Below are 18251 nucleotides of genomic sequence, written 5' to 3'. Positions count from 1 at the left end.
CTGCATTTTAAAAAAGCCAGGCCTGACAATAGTAATAATAGTGAATTGTACTCTAGCTAGCTGCCTCAAGAGAAGCCAAGGTTAATCACATCAAGAAAAGTTAAATTCTGAGAAAGGGCAATATGTTGTATGTTTTCTGGTCAGTGAAAAACTCCCTGCTATCAGAAATGCAAAGACACTGCTTTACTGTATATGCTGAAAAAATCTTAGGAAGAAAGGTTCAGAGCACAGCTTTGGAGTCTTGGTATTTGCTAACAATTCTTCCAAATTATGACAGTTCTGAGGTTTTTAAAAGCTCAAAACATCCATTAAATGAAACGCAGAAGTCAGACAAAGCATGTGCTGGTTCAAAATACAGGGTTCTTAATATGCAGAGATAAAGCTGTTTTTCTGAAATTGTCAAAACTTCTGGAGTTCTTGTCAGACAAGTTTACTACTATTTTACTACTTTATTTCTGCCGCTGTAACTTTTTACCCCAGACAAATGATTTGGATAAGCTGCCTCCATGAATCTGAAACTTGTTAGTGCTCTCAGAAGATGGACAACATGGAGGCAGCTTGATCAACAATCACTAATCAGCAATCAGACCTTTCAGGCCCCAGGCAGGATTACAGTAACTCTGTGTGTTCCAGCAGATGCTTCAGGAGGATATTTAGCAAAACCGCAAGTTTTTTCTTTAAAGACATAATGAACTATTAGGCAAGTGGTCTAAAAAGCAGATGGGGGATACTCAGCTTTAAGGAGGAAAAAAACTTGCCCCTCTATTGCAACAATAGGACAACACCACAGAAGGCAGGTCCAGAACCACTGCTAAACAACATCCAGTCCCTTACTGAAGCCACTTCAGACATCATCAGCCCTTCCCTCAATGCCCACTTCTGCTGTGAGGTAATTTCAGCTTTCTTCCATATGAGGAAGTTGTTACATGAGACTGGGAGCTGGGGCAGGAATTGCCCATGGAAAAAAAAAGGTATCTTTTCCTCAAGAGTCACATGTGCTTTTTAAAGGCTCCTAATCTCAGTCAAATGAAAATCAAAGTAACATTCTTTTATGTTCCCCAAACAAGTGTCTTATGTCCCGGCCACAATAACACTGCCCTGAATTCATATACAAAGAAATACTCCCCTACTATTGCTGAAACACAACTCTCCTTTTACCCATATTGTTACTGCCATAATGCCAAATGTACTTCAGAAAAGAAAAGGTCGAAAAAGAACAGCGAAAAGCAACTCCCCTGCAGTGGGCTTATTCTACTACCATAAATAGCCTATTAATATTTTCAAGCATAATCTTAAAGATTATGCAATACTGATCTACTAGCCTTGTGAAAATGTTGTCCAAGATGCTTGTGCTGTTCTGTTCTTTAGATTGCACTAGAACTGGATTCTGGTTCTGTTAAAGTGATGCTGCTTGTACGCATTTGGAGCTCTACTATACTCTTTGAAAAGAATCTTCTACAGCCATGTCTTAAAATGCAGCCCTAGAGTCAGCAAAGGAAAAATAGCTACAATAACTTTAATGAATCTTAGCTCTGGAGCAGGACTAGAACTCTCAGAGGACAATGAAACCTACTTTCTGTTCATAGAATTTGTTTCATAAACAAACACCACCTCTAATTCACCAGGCAGCAAAAAAAAAAGTACAAGTGACAATGACACTTAGATAATTTTTCTTGAAAGTCTGAAAAATTAAGTGGTTTTCAGTGACTTATAAGGGGATGAATAATTCAGAAAAAATAGTAGCAGTAGTTAAGAATGTACTTAAGAATGCAGATACCAAATTCTCATGAAGTTCACCTATTTTATATTATCGTGATTTTGAAATTATCCTTGGCAAAATAATTTCAAGAAATCACCCATCTCTGAAGAGCCAACCCTCAAACCCACATATGGAATTGATATAGGTGTCTCAATAATTGATATAGGCATCACAACAGAAGCATGACATTTCATACTTACAGTTCCACCCATGTGAGGTGGCAGATACTCTCCACTGATGTATTCCTGCACGTCATTCTTGTTTGTGAACTTTAACATGCTTATTGCATCTGGGCCAAGCCAACCCTTCACAATTTTAAAAGCAGCTTTAAAAAACAAAACACCAAACAAAACAAAAGGTATATATGAGTTAACAGGAAAGCAATTTTGTTATTTTGTTTTTGTAGGTCTTTTTCAGTGTAGTGGTAGATCTTACATAATACAAGTGAGTTACATCCCTCAAAATATTACAGAACCTGCTCTGAAAGTATCTATTATAATTGGAATGAGCAATGGAAAATTGGAATTTGTGTAAAACACAAATATGCAGGAAAATATAAAGCCAACATAAAAATACGTATTCATATGGCAACAACAGAGGAATCATATTTATATGTACATTATAGTTACAGCTAATTATTGAAGCATCCATATCAGAACAAGGGTAACCACATCAGCACCCAGTGTCAGCCATCTATCTTAAACTGTGTACTCTAGTTTTGAGCTGGTTGTAAGTTACCATCACTGCGAATGATAGGATTCCTAAAAAGATCCTACTTAGCAGCATTCAAGGAATAGATTATTTATCAAGGTCTCCTAACCTTTGAAAACAACAGGATGAATGCAGACTTCATGTAAAGTATGATCCAAAATACAATGATAGAAGGAAAAATAAAAAGTATGCAACTTTTAAACTGACAGATTTAAAGATGCATGTTTAACAAACTCCATTATTCATCTGTATCTACACAGAGTAGAAAAATGCTTCTTATTTTTGCTGCTAAATTTTAAAAGTTATTACAATCTGAAAAGAAAAAACAAAAAAAAACCAACTTACCGTTCATTATCCATGGCATTTCAAATATTACTATCTTTGCTGAAAAGAAAAAAAAATCTGAATACCAAGTGCTAGGTATTTCTCTTTTTAAGAGCAAGTACAGCAATAACATTCATGTAAAATGTAAATATTCACTTTCACAAACCTCCATGTTCACCTCCCTGTAAAAGCAATTTTGTACAAACTAATTGGTATTTAGAAACATTAGCTGTTTGATTGAAAAACAGGTAATAAAATTCCAAGTTACACATCGTTTATATACTTCCTGGGATATTACTTTTCTGACATTTTGTCACTAATAACTCATCTTAAAAATAAGGCAAAAAGGCAAGATCTCAACCTGACCTAGAAAACCAGCTACTGAAAAGAAGAAAGTTTAACAAGTATATTCAGCATCCCTTACTTCACAAAGAAGCAAATAAGTCTTGTATGTATTTTACCCAAATATTTTTTATTTAACCATAAAGGTTAGAAAACACTTAAGTGTCCCAATTTTTTTTCCTCTTGAAAGTCAAAGTACAAAAAACAATGTTGCGCTTGCCTTTAAGTTTGATATTTGATCAAAGCTTTGAACTTCGATCAGCCAAAATTTAATATTCAGAGTTTAAGCAGTTGCTGTATGGAAGTTCAACATTCACAGACATTTTCACCTAAAATTTACAACATATTTAAGATGAGCTAGCATAAACTATGCAGTGTTTGCCTATGCATAAAAAAACTAGCAGGCAAGTACAAAGATTTTTTCTAAGTGTGCACACAAAAATGCCTTTTCAGAATAAATAATTTTCAGAATCAACCATTTTCAGAATAAACCATGCTCCCCATAAATTTTCAGGGCCATTCATTCTTTGACCACTGAAGACTTGTAAAGGATACAAACTATCATCATAGTTTGTAAAGCTTCTACACAAGTAACAAGCAAAAGAAAACTGGTCAATTACTTCCTATTATGTGCTTATAATAGTTCTTACTAGGTATAAATATAGTAAGAGCTATTACTTAGTAATAAACATTATTACTTCACAAAAAGACAGATTTTTGATGAAAGTAAAGTTTATTCAGCAAAGTTGTACTGATTTCAGGACAAGAATATCCTAACACTGTAACATTCACGTTTCATGAAGTTACCCCAGAAAGCACATGGAAAAAAAAAACTTCATCTTCCCCATCTTCTATCACATTATGAAATGCTCTTGTTACACCAGTCTACAATGCTTAATACTTAATATACAATACTTACTGAGGAAGTTTGGGTAATAGTCTGTAAAACAGTTGACAATAAACCGGACAAAATCCAAGTCCTAAATTTAAAAAAAATTAATTAAAAAAAAAAATCACAGCATAAACGCAAAGTAAGCCAAAACATTTAAAAGTACAGGCTTAGTTAAGGCATTTGATGAAAAGCACAAGATAGATATATAGTAGTCAACTGTGTTCCAATTTTACATACACTACAAATATCCTCAAAACACAATGCAAGGCTTTTTTCTCCATTAAATTGCTGCAGGATTGTGGTCACACTTCCCCTTATAATCAGAGAAAGAAGTCAATAGACCTCTGAACAGTGCAATAACTAAGATATCTAAACTACTGCAGGTATCAACAGGACTTAAGATGTGCAGGTAAGATAAACCTTTAGCACTAGAGAAGCTTGACAGGTGGAAGAGTATTCAATATACTGAAATTTCACTTCAGTAATTATCCTACATACTGTTCAATATACTACTGCACTCAGCATTATATTTCCAAAGGAAAACAACCCAGGTTTTCTTTGAAGATCATTTCTGGGTTTAGTATTAGTTGATGGCATGCAGAGAAACTGTGGGCAGAGACAGTGCTCAAAAGAGCTGTTTCTATACCACCCATTTTCAGGATGCTTCTATCCAATGAGCCACTGTACAGAAATAGTACAGTCAGTCTCCTTTGCAAAATCAAGGTATAATGGAACTGTATTACACAGTAAAGGGCAAGGAAGGCTTTTTATGAAACAGGTGGAGAAATAAAGTAAGAGATACCTTACCACAATAAGGTACTCAGGTGGGAAGCTTGCCATGAGTACTTTTCCCAGTCCTTTAAACAGAAATTACCACTACTACTGCTTTCAGAAATAGTACAGAGCATTTCTGGTTGAGGATCCAAAGCCTGATGTAACAGTAACAATGGGGAAGGAGCTCCTAGGGTGACGTAAACACACCACCAAAACATTTTTGGACAGAGTGAAAAAAGCCCCCAAAAAATAACACTGTCTAAGGGGTCTACCCACAACCTGAAAGCTTTTTAAGTGGCTTCAGCAATTAGAAACTAACTTGACATCTTTACAGGCAGAAGGTGGCCTCTAATAGAAGCATTTATCTCAACTGTCTATTGCTTGTACCAAATGCAATATCTTTCATTTTACAGCACAAACACAATGATAGATTAGAATTACTAGAATCTCCATTAATCAGGATGCTGCTCTCTATTCTGCTGCCTATCCAAAAGCAGCACTATCAGACAGCAGAAGGGATAGATCCATTATTTTGATGAAAGTCTGGAAGTAGAAGTGCAGATTGCACAGACTATTCAATAACTGCATCTATTCTAGTTACCTGAACTGGTGCAACAAGCCACGAACTATCAAAATTATCTCCTGCATACCAGTGATAAAAGTGATATAGTAGATGTCCATAGCAACAGAACAGACAAATGAGGCATGCTCTGGAAGAGAACTCAAAGATTCAAGTTCTTTTTCCTTTAGGATAGATTTATCAATTACTCCACATGGCTACAAATAGCCATTAAAAATATTCCTGTTCTGTGACAAACATACTAACTACAGAGCAAGCCTGTACAATGAGACAGTTATAGACAGCACTTGCTGAGATTTTGTCTCTGGGAGTCTCAAAGACACAGGGGGGGAAAAAGCTGCTTCAGGATATAATCGATAAAACCCAAATCAAATTAGTCTTTCACATCAAGGAAATTATTACAATCTTTTACTCCTGCTATGTAAAACTGCAGTTCCAGTATTATCTTTAGGAGCATGGACAGCTCTCACTGCACAGGTAAGAGCACCAACCTTGCAAAACAGAATCACACCATATTTATTTGTCAAATTACCTCCCCATAAGCTGGTGGCCCTGTACTGCACAGCTGCAAGGTCCCAATGCAACATGAATAATCTTGCCTGTGCCAGATATAGACAACCTCTTCTGGAGCCGGGTTTGGGGATGGGGTTTTTTTGCTTACATTAATTCTTGTTATACCACCATCACCAGACAAAAAAGCAGAAAGACACAAATGTCTGCCATTCCTGTAACAACAGGACAGCATGGCACTTGGTAAGAAAAATGTAGTTATTCTATAGAAATACATTTTATTTTTTAACCTACAGACAATCTGTGAGATTTTTAGTTATTAGATTAAATCTATAAATATGTACTGATAGGCAAGATCTCAACCTTGCAAACAGCTCAGTCACCAAACTAAAAGCAAGTTTTCAGCATGTTGCAGAAGACAAAATTTAATATGTAACAAAAGATTTTGGAAACTGCTCATGTCATGGGAAAAAGCTCTACCATATCACTTATCTCAATGACTATTAAGTTATTTATGTGTCAAGGGTTGCACAGCGACTTCCTTTTTCTTGTAACACAAGTTAAATAATTCCAAAAGCAATCAAGACAAGAAAGTAAAATTACTTACTATGTGACTGATTCCAGTTTCAGCCATGTCAAATACCACTGTCAAGGGCTTTCCATGATCTCTCTTGGCATAATGTTCTAACCAAAAAGCAACCAGTTTCTTTTTGTCAAGTTGCTGTTTAGGATCTTTCGTATGATGCTTCACTTTGAACCAAACTTGGACAAAAACACAACAAAAGTTGAAGGAAAGATCCAAACAAACAGAAAACATCATCCAAATAACTACAGAGGATGCACTTTGATGTATTAACATCTCTGAGTTTGTATTTTATATTTGTCTTGATTTTGTGACCACTGAACAGCCAGAAAAACAACTGAACACCTCTTCACGTACCCCACATTGCTCATATTTTTTACTATCATTTTTTAGAAATTGAAAATACAAAGTTACACCTTAGAAGAAACAAAGTGGAAAAACACTTTTTGTGTATTTAAAGACTGTTTACCTAGATTAGTATTTCATCATTTAAAATTAAATCACTTGGTCTTCAGACAATACCATGTTCAGCACATATTCTACATATTGCTGTAAAATTAATGTTTCCTTTTCTTCTTAGGTTTCCTATAGCACTGCAGTTGATGTGTTTTGAAAAACTATTTATACATGCATTAAGAATTATATAAAAAGCAACAGATCTTTCCAAAATAAAATGAAAAATTCCAGGAGGTGAGCAACACTGTAGAAATGAAAGCCTAGTATATATTCTTCTGGAATTAAAAAAATTAGTCATACAGAGACTTGTTTTTCCATGGGGGAAACAAAAACCCCACAGATATAATTCAAAGTAAAGACTTGATAAAAATGTCTGAACCCAAGTTAGTGATTACACAATAAGTGAGAAAAGAAATATTCAGGGCAGTAATGTGAATAGTAGATTCTGTTTTTACTATCTTTACAGTATCTAAGTCAGACAAGCCTGAAAATAACTTTAGATATGCTCAATATTCTTCTCCCTGAAACTTGGAAAGTTGTAAAGTAAAAACCGGATTCCTTCTCCATGTTTCACATAAAGAAACAAATGTTTTTAAATATAGCATGTTAGCTAGACTGTGTTTCAAGATTAAGAGAAACCCCTATTCAAACACAGAACATACATGAAACCATTATATTCTTGTTGAAGACAGTGGTCACATCACCAAGCCTGTCTGAGAGTCAGGCCCATGCTGTGATTCTGAGGCTGCCCTGTGCTGGGTTAGGAGTTGTACTCCATCATCCTGCTGGCTCCCTTCCAACTCAGTGGATTCTCTGATAAATAAAAACTTTACAACTCAATTGCCCTTTTAAGTAAAAACAGCATCTAATATATACTTATGTCTTTTCTTAAAATGCTTATTTTTCAAGACGATAAAATGCTGGAAACAAAACTATGATCAAAGGCTGAAAATAGTTTATTCTGTATAACTTACACAACTTATAGCCTTCTTTATCATATCCATGTAGAAAGAGAGCACCAATTTCAAATAACCATTTTGGAAGGACAGATTCTGACAAGTCTGCAAAACCAAATGAAATATTATTTCAGTAATCGTATTAATAATCACACTTAACAGAAGTCACTAAAAATGTAGAAGTCTAGCAAAAAAAAAACAACCCAAAAACATCTTTATAAGCCACTTTACAAAGTCTTTATGATGCAAATATTGAGATAATCTGAAATCTTTAGTAGCTTGTTCTCATGCTACGGAGTAGAATCTATTTATGAAGTCAGAATTTTTTTTTTAAATCTACAGAAGAAAAAGCTGCAAATGTTTATTTTTTTCATATTTGAAGCCTCCCCACCATGTTCTATCCTTTAACTCAAAGTGTGAAGTCCTGTAGATAAGAGTTCACCTTCAAAATATTTTCACAGTTCAAAAATGAGATCTTTTATTTAATGTACCAGACCAGTGCTATTACAATGAACAAGGCAGTCCTGTTTGTTGTGAGGCTTTTTGTTATTTGGTTTTTTTAGAACTCTATGATGCAAGAGACAAAACAAGAGATAGCTGCCTTCCTTCCTTCCCCTTAAACACCCTTTCAATAGACATATGAAGCCACAACAAAACTGAGGCACAACTGGTCAACATAAAAAGCAATACTTTTCCTCTTTTTTTTTCTTTTTTGAAAGTTCTTGCTCAGCTCTCCATGGTACTTGCAAACCTTTAAAAGGTTATTAATGAAACTACATATAGAGGTCAGTTGTAGTTCAATAGAAAAGCAACACACACCTTCAAAAGCACTGCACAACATAGCTTACCATTAACTGTGTATTCTTTCCTCCACTGAAAGCTTTCATCAATCATTTTTAACGTATCATCCACAACATCATGACGCCAAATCAAGTAGTTTTCAACCCATTTATCATCTTGCTGAAGTCTTTCCACATCTCTAGAATCATATTTATCAGATTTATCTAGGAAATAAATAAGTTAGTGTCTATAGCATTTGCTATAGAAACGTGAAGAGATTTGTTAAGTGTATGTCTGTAAGCATCTACTTGGTATATAGGACTTCTCTTGCAGTTTCAAATTTAAGGAAACAAAGCACAGTATGAGAAATTAATGAAAACCTATTATCTGCTGCAATGATATTTAGGGACACTACAACATTATTCTCTGAGAATGGTCTGAGAAATGGTCTGAGAAAATGGTATATCTGCTGCAATGATATTTAGGGACACTACAACATTATTCTCACTAGAAAAATATTTTCCATGATCCTTACGCAAAGAAAAAAACAAGGTGCATTTGGGACAGGTGTAATTTCTCTAAAACCACTTTTCTGTAATTAACATGAATTAGTACATAGTATTAGAATCTATGTATTGATTAATGTATATACTAAACATCCCAAGTACATGCTTGAGTTCTCAAACTTATAGGTATCAGCATGTTAGATCATAAAATGTCTGACAACAAAGATAAAATTCACAATTTTGAGCATGCACTACACATGACTGCATTAAACAAAACTGGTTTTATTTATAAAATTACCGTTTACCCTTGTTTTAAATTGTTACCCAACCCAATAAAAAGTACATGCAATTCCAGAGTAGCACAAAAGCCACCAAGGCTTCTTGTATCTTCTTGTATCACATTAGCAGCACGATAACAGGCTTTCATGCTTTTGGAAGTACTTCAGATGAAACAAGACTTGCTGCTGCTCTGAGTTGTTATTTTTAAAGAGGAAAGTAAAACACAAATGCTAAGCGGACCTATTTCTTCTGTAGATACACTTAAACAAAAGTCTGGTTTTTAAATAAATGGTCTGAGAAAATGGTAAAACAGAATGCAAATCAAGAGCCCATAATAGAAACAGGCTTCTGAAAGCAAAAGACACTGATACACATCTCTGCTAACTATTAAAAAACCATAAACTCTAAAACTATTCACTTAAATTAATTATTACCATGGAAAAAATTAAGACTGTTAATAAAAGAGATTTAATTTTCACATACTGGAAAGAGCTGTTCCTCTGTCAATAACAAACTGCTTTCAGAGCCATTTACAACTATCTGGAACTGTGATGGAATGGCTTGGCAATGTGCATTTCAGAGAACTCTGAGGAAGTAGTTAAGAAAAAGACCACTAAATTCTGCTAATATTTGTTGATTTACTGGCCTACATGCAAAAATATGATCTATTTTACTTGTATTTCAATTTATGCTGTTTCCTGTTATAAATCAGTCAATATAACTGCAAGAATATATCAATTTAAATGTGTCCATTCACTAAATTGTAGCTGCACTCCTCAATGCATCTCTTCACATCTAACTGCTTCTCACATACATCATCTACGAAATTCCCTTCTTCATCAGGCTTCAAATTTCTCCTTCCCTTAATCCCACTCCACTAGTTTACTTTGTTCCTTAGATAACCCTAGAATTTAATCCCACTTTCCTTAATCTTAGTCCTCTACTTTCTTCTCTAACCAGAGCCTCTAATCCACTAAAATCTTTTTAACTATTGCATTTCCTTTTCTTGTCATTTCCATACTTGCACTGGAGAGCTGATTTCCTATATTCTGAGCCCAGTGAAGTGATCACTCAGCACCAAACTGAAATGTTTAAGGTCTCTGTGGCTCTAGAGGAATTAGATCAATTGCAAAAATGCTGGGAGTGAAATTTTGAAGTCTCAACTGCTCATCTGAAATTTGTGATTTCCCCAATGATTTAGGAAGTTTTGTCTGAAAAAAGCTAGCAGTACTTAGTTTCAAGTTAACCACTTCACCTTGGTTTGATAAACTCTAACACACACTGGCTTCCAGCTATGACTGACTGCAGTTAATCAGCCAAGTACTTTGTTGAGATCAGTCCCATGTGTATCTTATATAAATAAGGGATTAGGGTACTCTGTAATTAAAGAGAAAACCCACCACCAGGTAAAAACTAACAGGATAACATTTCACACCACTTTTTGAGGCTCTCTTTGCTTTCAGTATCTGTCTGAGAGCACAACTGTCAAAATGAGAGACTTGTGCACCTTGTATCAAACTGTAATTTAAAATTATTTACATACCATTACATGGAACAAACCTCAGAACACATTTCTCAGCCACTAACAAGTTTGCCCAAACTCCGAATTTAAGAGAATATTTTTAAAAACAGACATTTAACTTTGTGAGTATTTTAAGAAAATGAAAGTGAAAGAGAAACAGAGAAAATGTCTAATCCAAGCTTCCAACATAATGGAAAGCAAGCTGCAGAGATAAGGATAGTTGAAAAAGTAATCTTTCCTCTCTCCTGTAACTAAGCTCCCAACAAGACACACGTAATCTGAATTTACATATATGCTACAATACACCCTAAAACCAGGGGAAACACCTAGTCAAATCCTACATCCACAAGCACTTGCAGAATGCCAGTATTTGAATCAGGTTAGCTTAAGACTGACAGAACAACAGTACTGAGTACTGAATACTGTATGACTTTTACCTGCTTGATCCAATTCTTGCTACAAAATAAGTAAAATTTAGAATGAGAATGTGAATCCAAAACAAAGGTGTTTTATGTCACACACAAAAAGCAGAGTGATATAAAATTGATGGAGTCCTTCCAAGAATCCAGTGATTGAAAATGTGTCAGTTCAGAGGAGGACTTCCTCTTCAAATCCGTACATGCCACATAATTTTACAGACATCTGGAAACTTGTTTTCAAAATATACTGTGAAATAATCAGAATGTTTCTAATTTTAAATAAGTCATGGAACACTTCGGTGCAGTTACTGTATTATTAGAAACTTCTGGAGTTAAATGAGAATTAGTTGAAAGAAAATAAGACCTTTGAGATTCTCAATACAATTTAAATACATCCTGCACAACAGCTAAGAGGCCAAAAAAGAAACAGTATTTGAGGGGCTCCCATATGGAAATTCAGGTGGAACTATAAACTGAAGTAACTTACCTCAGACAATCTCCAAGCCTACCTATTTAGATACCTGTCACCATATACTGATGCTTTTCTCAAAGGAAAATTAGGCGCTGGCTTCTTCACACTTGCAGGACTGCCACTAGGACACTGAGACATTAAGTTTAGTCACCCTCAGCTCAGGAAGAGAGACATCTCTGTAACTGAGTCCATAATGAACAGAATTTTGTAAGGTATTTGGAACACACATCACTCACCCCAAAGGTAACACAAGGAAAAGCACTAGCAGATATTTCTGTTCAGAAAGAGCTACTGAAAACCATGTGTGTAGCAGCAGGGCCAGACTTTTGTGTAACATTTCATAGTCCAGAGGCTTGGAAACCTGGTTGCTCCCTCAGTCCAACACACACAAACCTTTCTGTATCATACAGTGGTTCCACAGCTCATGGAAGAGGCAAAACTGGGATGCTGCAATACTTCTCCACTGACATAGGAAACTGTAGAAACTAAGCAAGACTCAGATCCAAAAAAGCAAGAAAAAGCATAATCTGCCAAATTATAAATTACACATAAATAAGCGACAGTAGCAGGGAGATGTGGTCATTATTAGCCCTCTTTATTCCTTTAGCTGAAAGCTCTTCAGGAAAATTTGAGTGAGCTGACCAGGTATTTTACCTTATTTTCAAAATAGTTGGTTAAAGTCACTTTCATTTTCTCACTGGGCATTTGAGGTCATGAGAAAAGACTGGAAGAAGACAAAATCTGTTTGAACAGCAACTTCTTATAGGGGTTGCCTTCCTTTTTTTTTTTTTTCTTTTTGCTTTAGTGAGGACTTCTGTCCTTTCTATGGGCACATTCTGCCCTTTTAAAAGTTGTCTTTTTCAAGCTGAGAAGCTTCCAGTGAAACTCTACACTTAATTACTATGTTTCAACATAAAGGATCTTCTATAACACCAGAGAACAGCTCTGAAAATAACTGCAGAATTACACAAAACTAAATGAACACAAATTTCACTGCAATACATTCACTAGAAGATTTCATTAAGTTTTCTGAGGCACAAATTATAAAATCCCTTCCCTTTACATTCCTCTTTTTTTCACTGCCATCTAATTTCCATGCCAGGAGCCCCTGGAGCAGGTCCAGTGGAGGGCTGCAAAGACCATTAAGGGACTGGAGCACCTTGCTTACAAGAAGAGGCTGAGAGAGCTGGGCCTCTTCAGCCTTGAGAAGACGACTGAGAGGAGACCCCATCAGTTTCTGTCAGTATCTGCAGGGACGTGGCAGAGGATGGGCCCAGGCTCTTCTCAGTGGTGCCCAGCAATAGGGCAAGAGGCAATGGCAAAGACTCATGAGTATGAGGGAGAATTTCTTCATGGTGTGTGACTGAGCCCTGCAACAGATTGCCCAGAGAGGATGTGGAGTCATCCAAGGACTGTCTGCATGCAAACCTGTGCCCTGTGCTCCAGGATGACCCTGCTTGAACAGGCTGGACCAGACGAGCCACTATGGTTCCTTCCAACTTGACCTATTCTGTGATTACCAGGAGAGGAGTGCCATGCTGCTGTGTTTTCTTCTCAAATTTATGGTTTAGGAAAAATAATACAAATTGGAGAATATTCAGCAGGAATATAGAAGAATAACTACAGGACTCAAAACCAGGCAGCACAGCTGAGTCGCACACTAAATTAATCCAGAGAAGTTCAGAATTAAAAACCTGAATGACCTCTCCCTCCAGAAAAAACTCTTATCTAGAAAAGCAGTGTTACAGAACAAGCCATACATAAAGCTAAGCAGGGACAGAAACTGGGTATCTTTTAATAGAGAACAAACCTAGAAACTTTATTGTACAAAGCAGAGAAAAAAAGCAACTTAGAAAAGTATGTCAAATGTTACATTACACAAAGAGACCCAATTTATCTACTGTCTTAAGGCTACTCCAGCCAAGAATTCTTGGTTTAAAATGGTCACAATAATTTCTCTGACTTTGGCTCCCAAGAGGAAACCCATTTTAATTGGCTGTTGACACCAAACATTAAGCTAAGTACTGCAACAATTCAGGTATGTGCCTTCAGTTGCTACATGAGAAAATCAGCAAGACTAGAAACAATTTAAGAAGGTCAGTAGCCATAAAGGGACAGGAATGAAGAACAAACCAAACACTATTTCCATCCAATAAGGAATTATTTCACAACCTCAAGCAGCAATAGACAAATAACTACCTTAACAAAGTGAGATAAACTTTTAGCAAAACTGAACACTGTCAATGACAATAAAGACTGTTTACAATAAAAAGCTCAATCATTAACGTTACAGAGCTTTCTATGTTTCCCATCTTATCCTTCCACCAGTCTCAGCCTAAAAGCTAATAACCAGGGGAAACAGACGTTTCAGAGCATAAAAAGACATGCAGGTATGCAAAACATTACTTTACCACTCTTCTACAGCAGTCTTATTACTGATTTTTAAGGGTGTCCCATATGTCTAAAAATTTATTTGCAATCAGCCCATATGATTAACAAAACACATATGCTACAGGCTTAAAGAAAGTCATGGTGAAATTTAATCCTTTACTTTGGAAGGATAGGAAACTTCTCTTGCAAAATCTTTTCTGAAAAATAAGACTTGCCTAAAGGAGAAAGGAAGAGGATGTAAGTGGGGAGGGCCAGGAAATAACAGGCAATTAGAAACAGTTAACATGCAAAACAAAATATGAACAAAACTAGTTTACTGAAAAAAAATCAAACAAGACTCGACTGTAAAAAAATTCCACTGTAACATTAAAATAGAACATAATAGCCCAGAAATAAAAGCTAATTTTAGAAAACCACTAAGGAATGGAAATTCACTATAGAAAAATACATGCTTGTTTGCTAGAAAACATTGTTAGTGCCAGTCAGTGCTAGAAAAAAAAAAAACTTTTGTTTTCATTGTTCCTTTCACCAGTAAAATCATTTACGTCACCAACTCCCACAAAGAATCTAAACAGGCAAAAGACAAATTAGGCCCAAAACCAGTGAAGACAAAGTGCTGTCTGCCTACCACATCAGACAGTGTTTGCCAGTCTATTGGACTAACAGGGACACTATTGGAGAGAAACCTTTTAAATACAAGGGTTTAATTATTGGGGCATACATTCCTCACAAGAACTGAAGTTGTTTTTAGAATCCAGCTAGAAAGCTAACTGAAGGGAAAAAAAAAAAAAAAACCCACAAGATTTCAGTTAATAATAAATACTGTTTTGCAGATAAGATGCAACAGTGGCCAAGCTTTCCTTCTAGAACACTTCAATGGCCAAGTAAGCTGAATAACTTCAGAAAGAAAGCTCTCGTATAAATTTTGGGAAAACGAGGCAGGTTGTCTGACACTTTCACACCGTATCTGACTATCAGAAGCATCTTCTGATTTGGTCACATAAATGAAACAACTGTATCATTCAAAAAAAACAGATTTATGGTGCTTTCAATTACTGAACAAAACTTTTCATACCCAACCTTGAAAATTATCAAGACCACAGCATATTATTATAATAATTATAACACATGTTGGAATATTAGACTTTTCTGAATCAGCTATATATTTTTGTAGATTCTACTTCAAACTAAAAAAAATTGTATTCTGCCAATAAATAATTTCAATGAAAAAGTAGGATTTCAAAGACCCTCTAAGTTTTCATTTCATAACAAAAGTAAACATTACTGTAAGGCCATCTCACCATTTTTGACCATTACCAAATCTTCCCACATGAGGAGGGGCAGGAGGGAAGCTAGTAACGATGAGTTACAGAATATGGAAGAATCACTTAATCTTTGATGATCAGAATTACTGTGTTTCTAGAATAACCAGTTAAATTGTTTTCCCCAGAGGGAAAACAAAACAGTGGCAGCTGCAACCTCCAGGAAAAAAAAAAAAAAAAAAAAAAAAAAAAAAAAAACAAACAACCCCAAACAAACAAATAACTGCCTGAAAACTTTCCTCTGAGTTTAACAACTGCAGTTCACCTGTAAACAGAATAAAGTTTGCTCTGTAGAGGCCCACAATTCTTTGACCACACTAAACTTTACAGGAAGGATCAGCCTCTCAGTGTAGCGTGACAGTGCCCTTAGTTTTGAAAGCAGACCAAAGACTAAAATTCCTGGGTATGAAGCAATCATTTGCACCTTTACACCCCCAAGTCACAGGTTTGAGGGTGCCTGCATACATGCAGCCCCACATTCCTTTGATTAAGAAGCATAAAAGAATATGTTTTAGAACACTCACAGTAAAGGCTGATAGACCAGTACAAAATCAAAATCCTGTGGTTTTCACTCTGGATTGTGGTCATGAGAACATTAATTTGCATGGGGCATTCCTAAACCTGTGGCGGAATCTTAGCAACACAAACTCAAAAAAAGTCCTAATCCTAAAAACATGACCCAAAAATGGGCTTACTGCGAAAAAGTGTTCAAAATACTGCGAATAGGATTACAGCTTACCTTGCAACAATATTCAGTTATTTAATGGCTGCATCAACCAGCCCAACAGAGACATCGTTACAACTAGATAAACTTGTAGAATTCCAAGATTTTAAGCAAGATCATCTGAAAGAGTAATACCCCTTTTCCACAACCACTGTCCCACAGCAGTCCTAGGCTTTCTAAAATAATTAATTATGAGTATGACCCTGGGATGATAGAATACAAAGCAAGTTGAATCACCTACCATATGAAAATATACACTAATTGAAAACATTAAGAGGCAGAAGAATTTAGAATTTAAGATGAGCCTCCACTGATTCAAGCGTGAGTTTTACAAAGATATCCTTATTCACTTAAAAGTATCAAATGGTAAAATAAGCTCTGTCTACTTCAAGACTTTCTAATAAATTTTGTCATCAGAAATAAAGGTCATCTCTAACCAAGACTAAAGTAGTCTCCTTTATGAAAGTTAGCAGAGCAACCATATGAGACAAAGTTGTACCACCCTCAAGACCTTCAGAGTTTTCCAAAAGCATGTTCCAGCTCACTACAATGAAGAAACACATAACCCTTACAAAAAGTGATAGCAAGGTAACCTCAATAGTTCTGATCAGAACCATCAAAGCAAGGCATTTGTTTGCAGAACTGAGGCTCTTATTAAAGGAGACGCAGGCAACACAACTACTGGACTTTTACTCTATTTGCATTAAAAATTGCATAGATTTATGTTTTTAGTAGAAAGTCTCTAGTCACAATGAAACATATTGTTTACTGCAGTTGCTAGCATACCCTACATTCCTCCAACACAGGCAATGCAAATCAACCTTGAAATAAAAGGAAACCACTCTAGGCTTACCCCAGTCTTCCCTCCCCCCTAGTCATCCCCAGCATCTCCTGGCCTTAATTTACAAATTTAAATGCACCTGCACTTAAGAACCGAGTTGGACATGCAGTATGATATTAATTATGGCCTGCATGAAATTCAAATGCAAGTTACTCCAGAAAAACAACTCTTCCTTTGACAAACTCGGTGAGGTCAGAATGCCTCTGTTCCCCCTTCCCTGACATGTTTTATGTCAAAGAACACCAAGCACAGCAATGTCCCAGGCCACACTCTCCAGCCAACCAAACACCCTGCAGGAGAAAAGGAGCGAGAGCTTTGCCCCAGCACATCCTGCAGCCCAAGACAGTGACCCAGCTCCGAAAGCCAGCACAGAGACCTGCTATGCATCGTACCCTTCCATGGATTCAGACACTCTAACTGCACCAGGGCAGGTTCAGCTTGGACATTAGGAAAAAACTCTTAACACAAAGAGTGGTTAGATATCTGAACGGGCTGCCCAGGGAGGTGGCAGTCACCGTCCCTGGAGGTGTTTAAGGAATGACTGGATGTGGCACTCAGTGCCCTGGGCTGGCTGACAGGTGCTCAGTCACAGGTTGGCCTCAATCATCTCGGAGGCCTTTTCCTACCCAGTCGATTCTGTGAAAAGTCACAGACGTTCCTAGGCCTGGGAAAGCAGGACACCCGGAGCCCCGAGAGGAAAAGTGACAGCGGACAAGCCCCAGAGCCCGCACCCAGCGCACCCCGCTCACCTGGCAGGTACTCCGCCTCGAAACGCCGCCGGGTCTCGCTTATCAGCGCCCCCTTATCCTGTCGCTGCTGAAAAGAAACAAGGAACAGGAGGGCCGTGAAAGGAAGGGAAAGGCCGGGGCTCCAGACAGCCCCAGGCCCTCACCTGTACGGCAGGGCCCGGCCACCCGCCCCGCCGACCACCAACCACGAGCGGCTGCGGGCGGCGGCTGGGGCGAGAACAGCCGTCAGGCGGGCAGGAAGGCGACAGCGAGGGGATAGGAGTGACAGGGACTCACCTCAGCCATGATCCAGCGGGTCCGCCCGCACTGAGGCGGCTCCGGCAGCGCGAGGAGCGGCGGGAAAAGGGGATGGAGCGGCG

General features: G+C 37.1%; 1 protein-coding gene across 2 annotated transcripts in view; it reads right to left on the bottom strand.

Moving 5' to 3' along the window:
- MOSPD2 (motile sperm domain containing 2) overlaps positions 1-18245 on the bottom strand; it is a 32746-nt gene extending 14501 nt beyond the window's left edge. The window contains exons 1-8 of one of the 2 annotated variants that reach the window (XM_041472443.1): positions 18169-18245; positions 17893-17959; positions 8736-8891; positions 7906-7992; positions 6500-6654; positions 4056-4116; positions 2816-2854; positions 1960-2084 (exon numbers count right to left, since the gene is read on the bottom strand). In XM_041472443.1, coding sequence (XP_041328377.1) covers positions 1960-2084; positions 2816-2854; positions 4056-4116; positions 6500-6654; positions 7906-7992; positions 8736-8891; positions 17893-17959; positions 18169-18177 — 699 coding nt within the window. In that variant the 5' untranslated portion in view covers positions 18178-18245. The remainder of the gene's footprint in view (positions 1-1959; positions 2085-2815; positions 2855-4055; positions 4117-6499; positions 6655-7905; positions 7993-8735; positions 8892-17892; positions 17960-18168) is intronic. The other variant, XM_041472444.1, reaches the window with a different exon arrangement.
- Positions 18246-18251: the final 6 nt, after the last annotated feature.

This window comes from Pyrgilauda ruficollis, unplaced genomic scaffold (assembly GCF_017590135.1).
Source record: "Pyrgilauda ruficollis isolate IOZ18807 unplaced genomic scaffold, ASM1759013v1 scaffold29, whole genome shotgun sequence".
NCBI lineage: Eukaryota > Metazoa > Chordata > Aves > Passeriformes > Passeridae > Pyrgilauda > Pyrgilauda ruficollis.
Note: the sequence above shows the minus strand (reverse complement) of the source record. Positions and strands in the feature narration are given on the sequence as shown.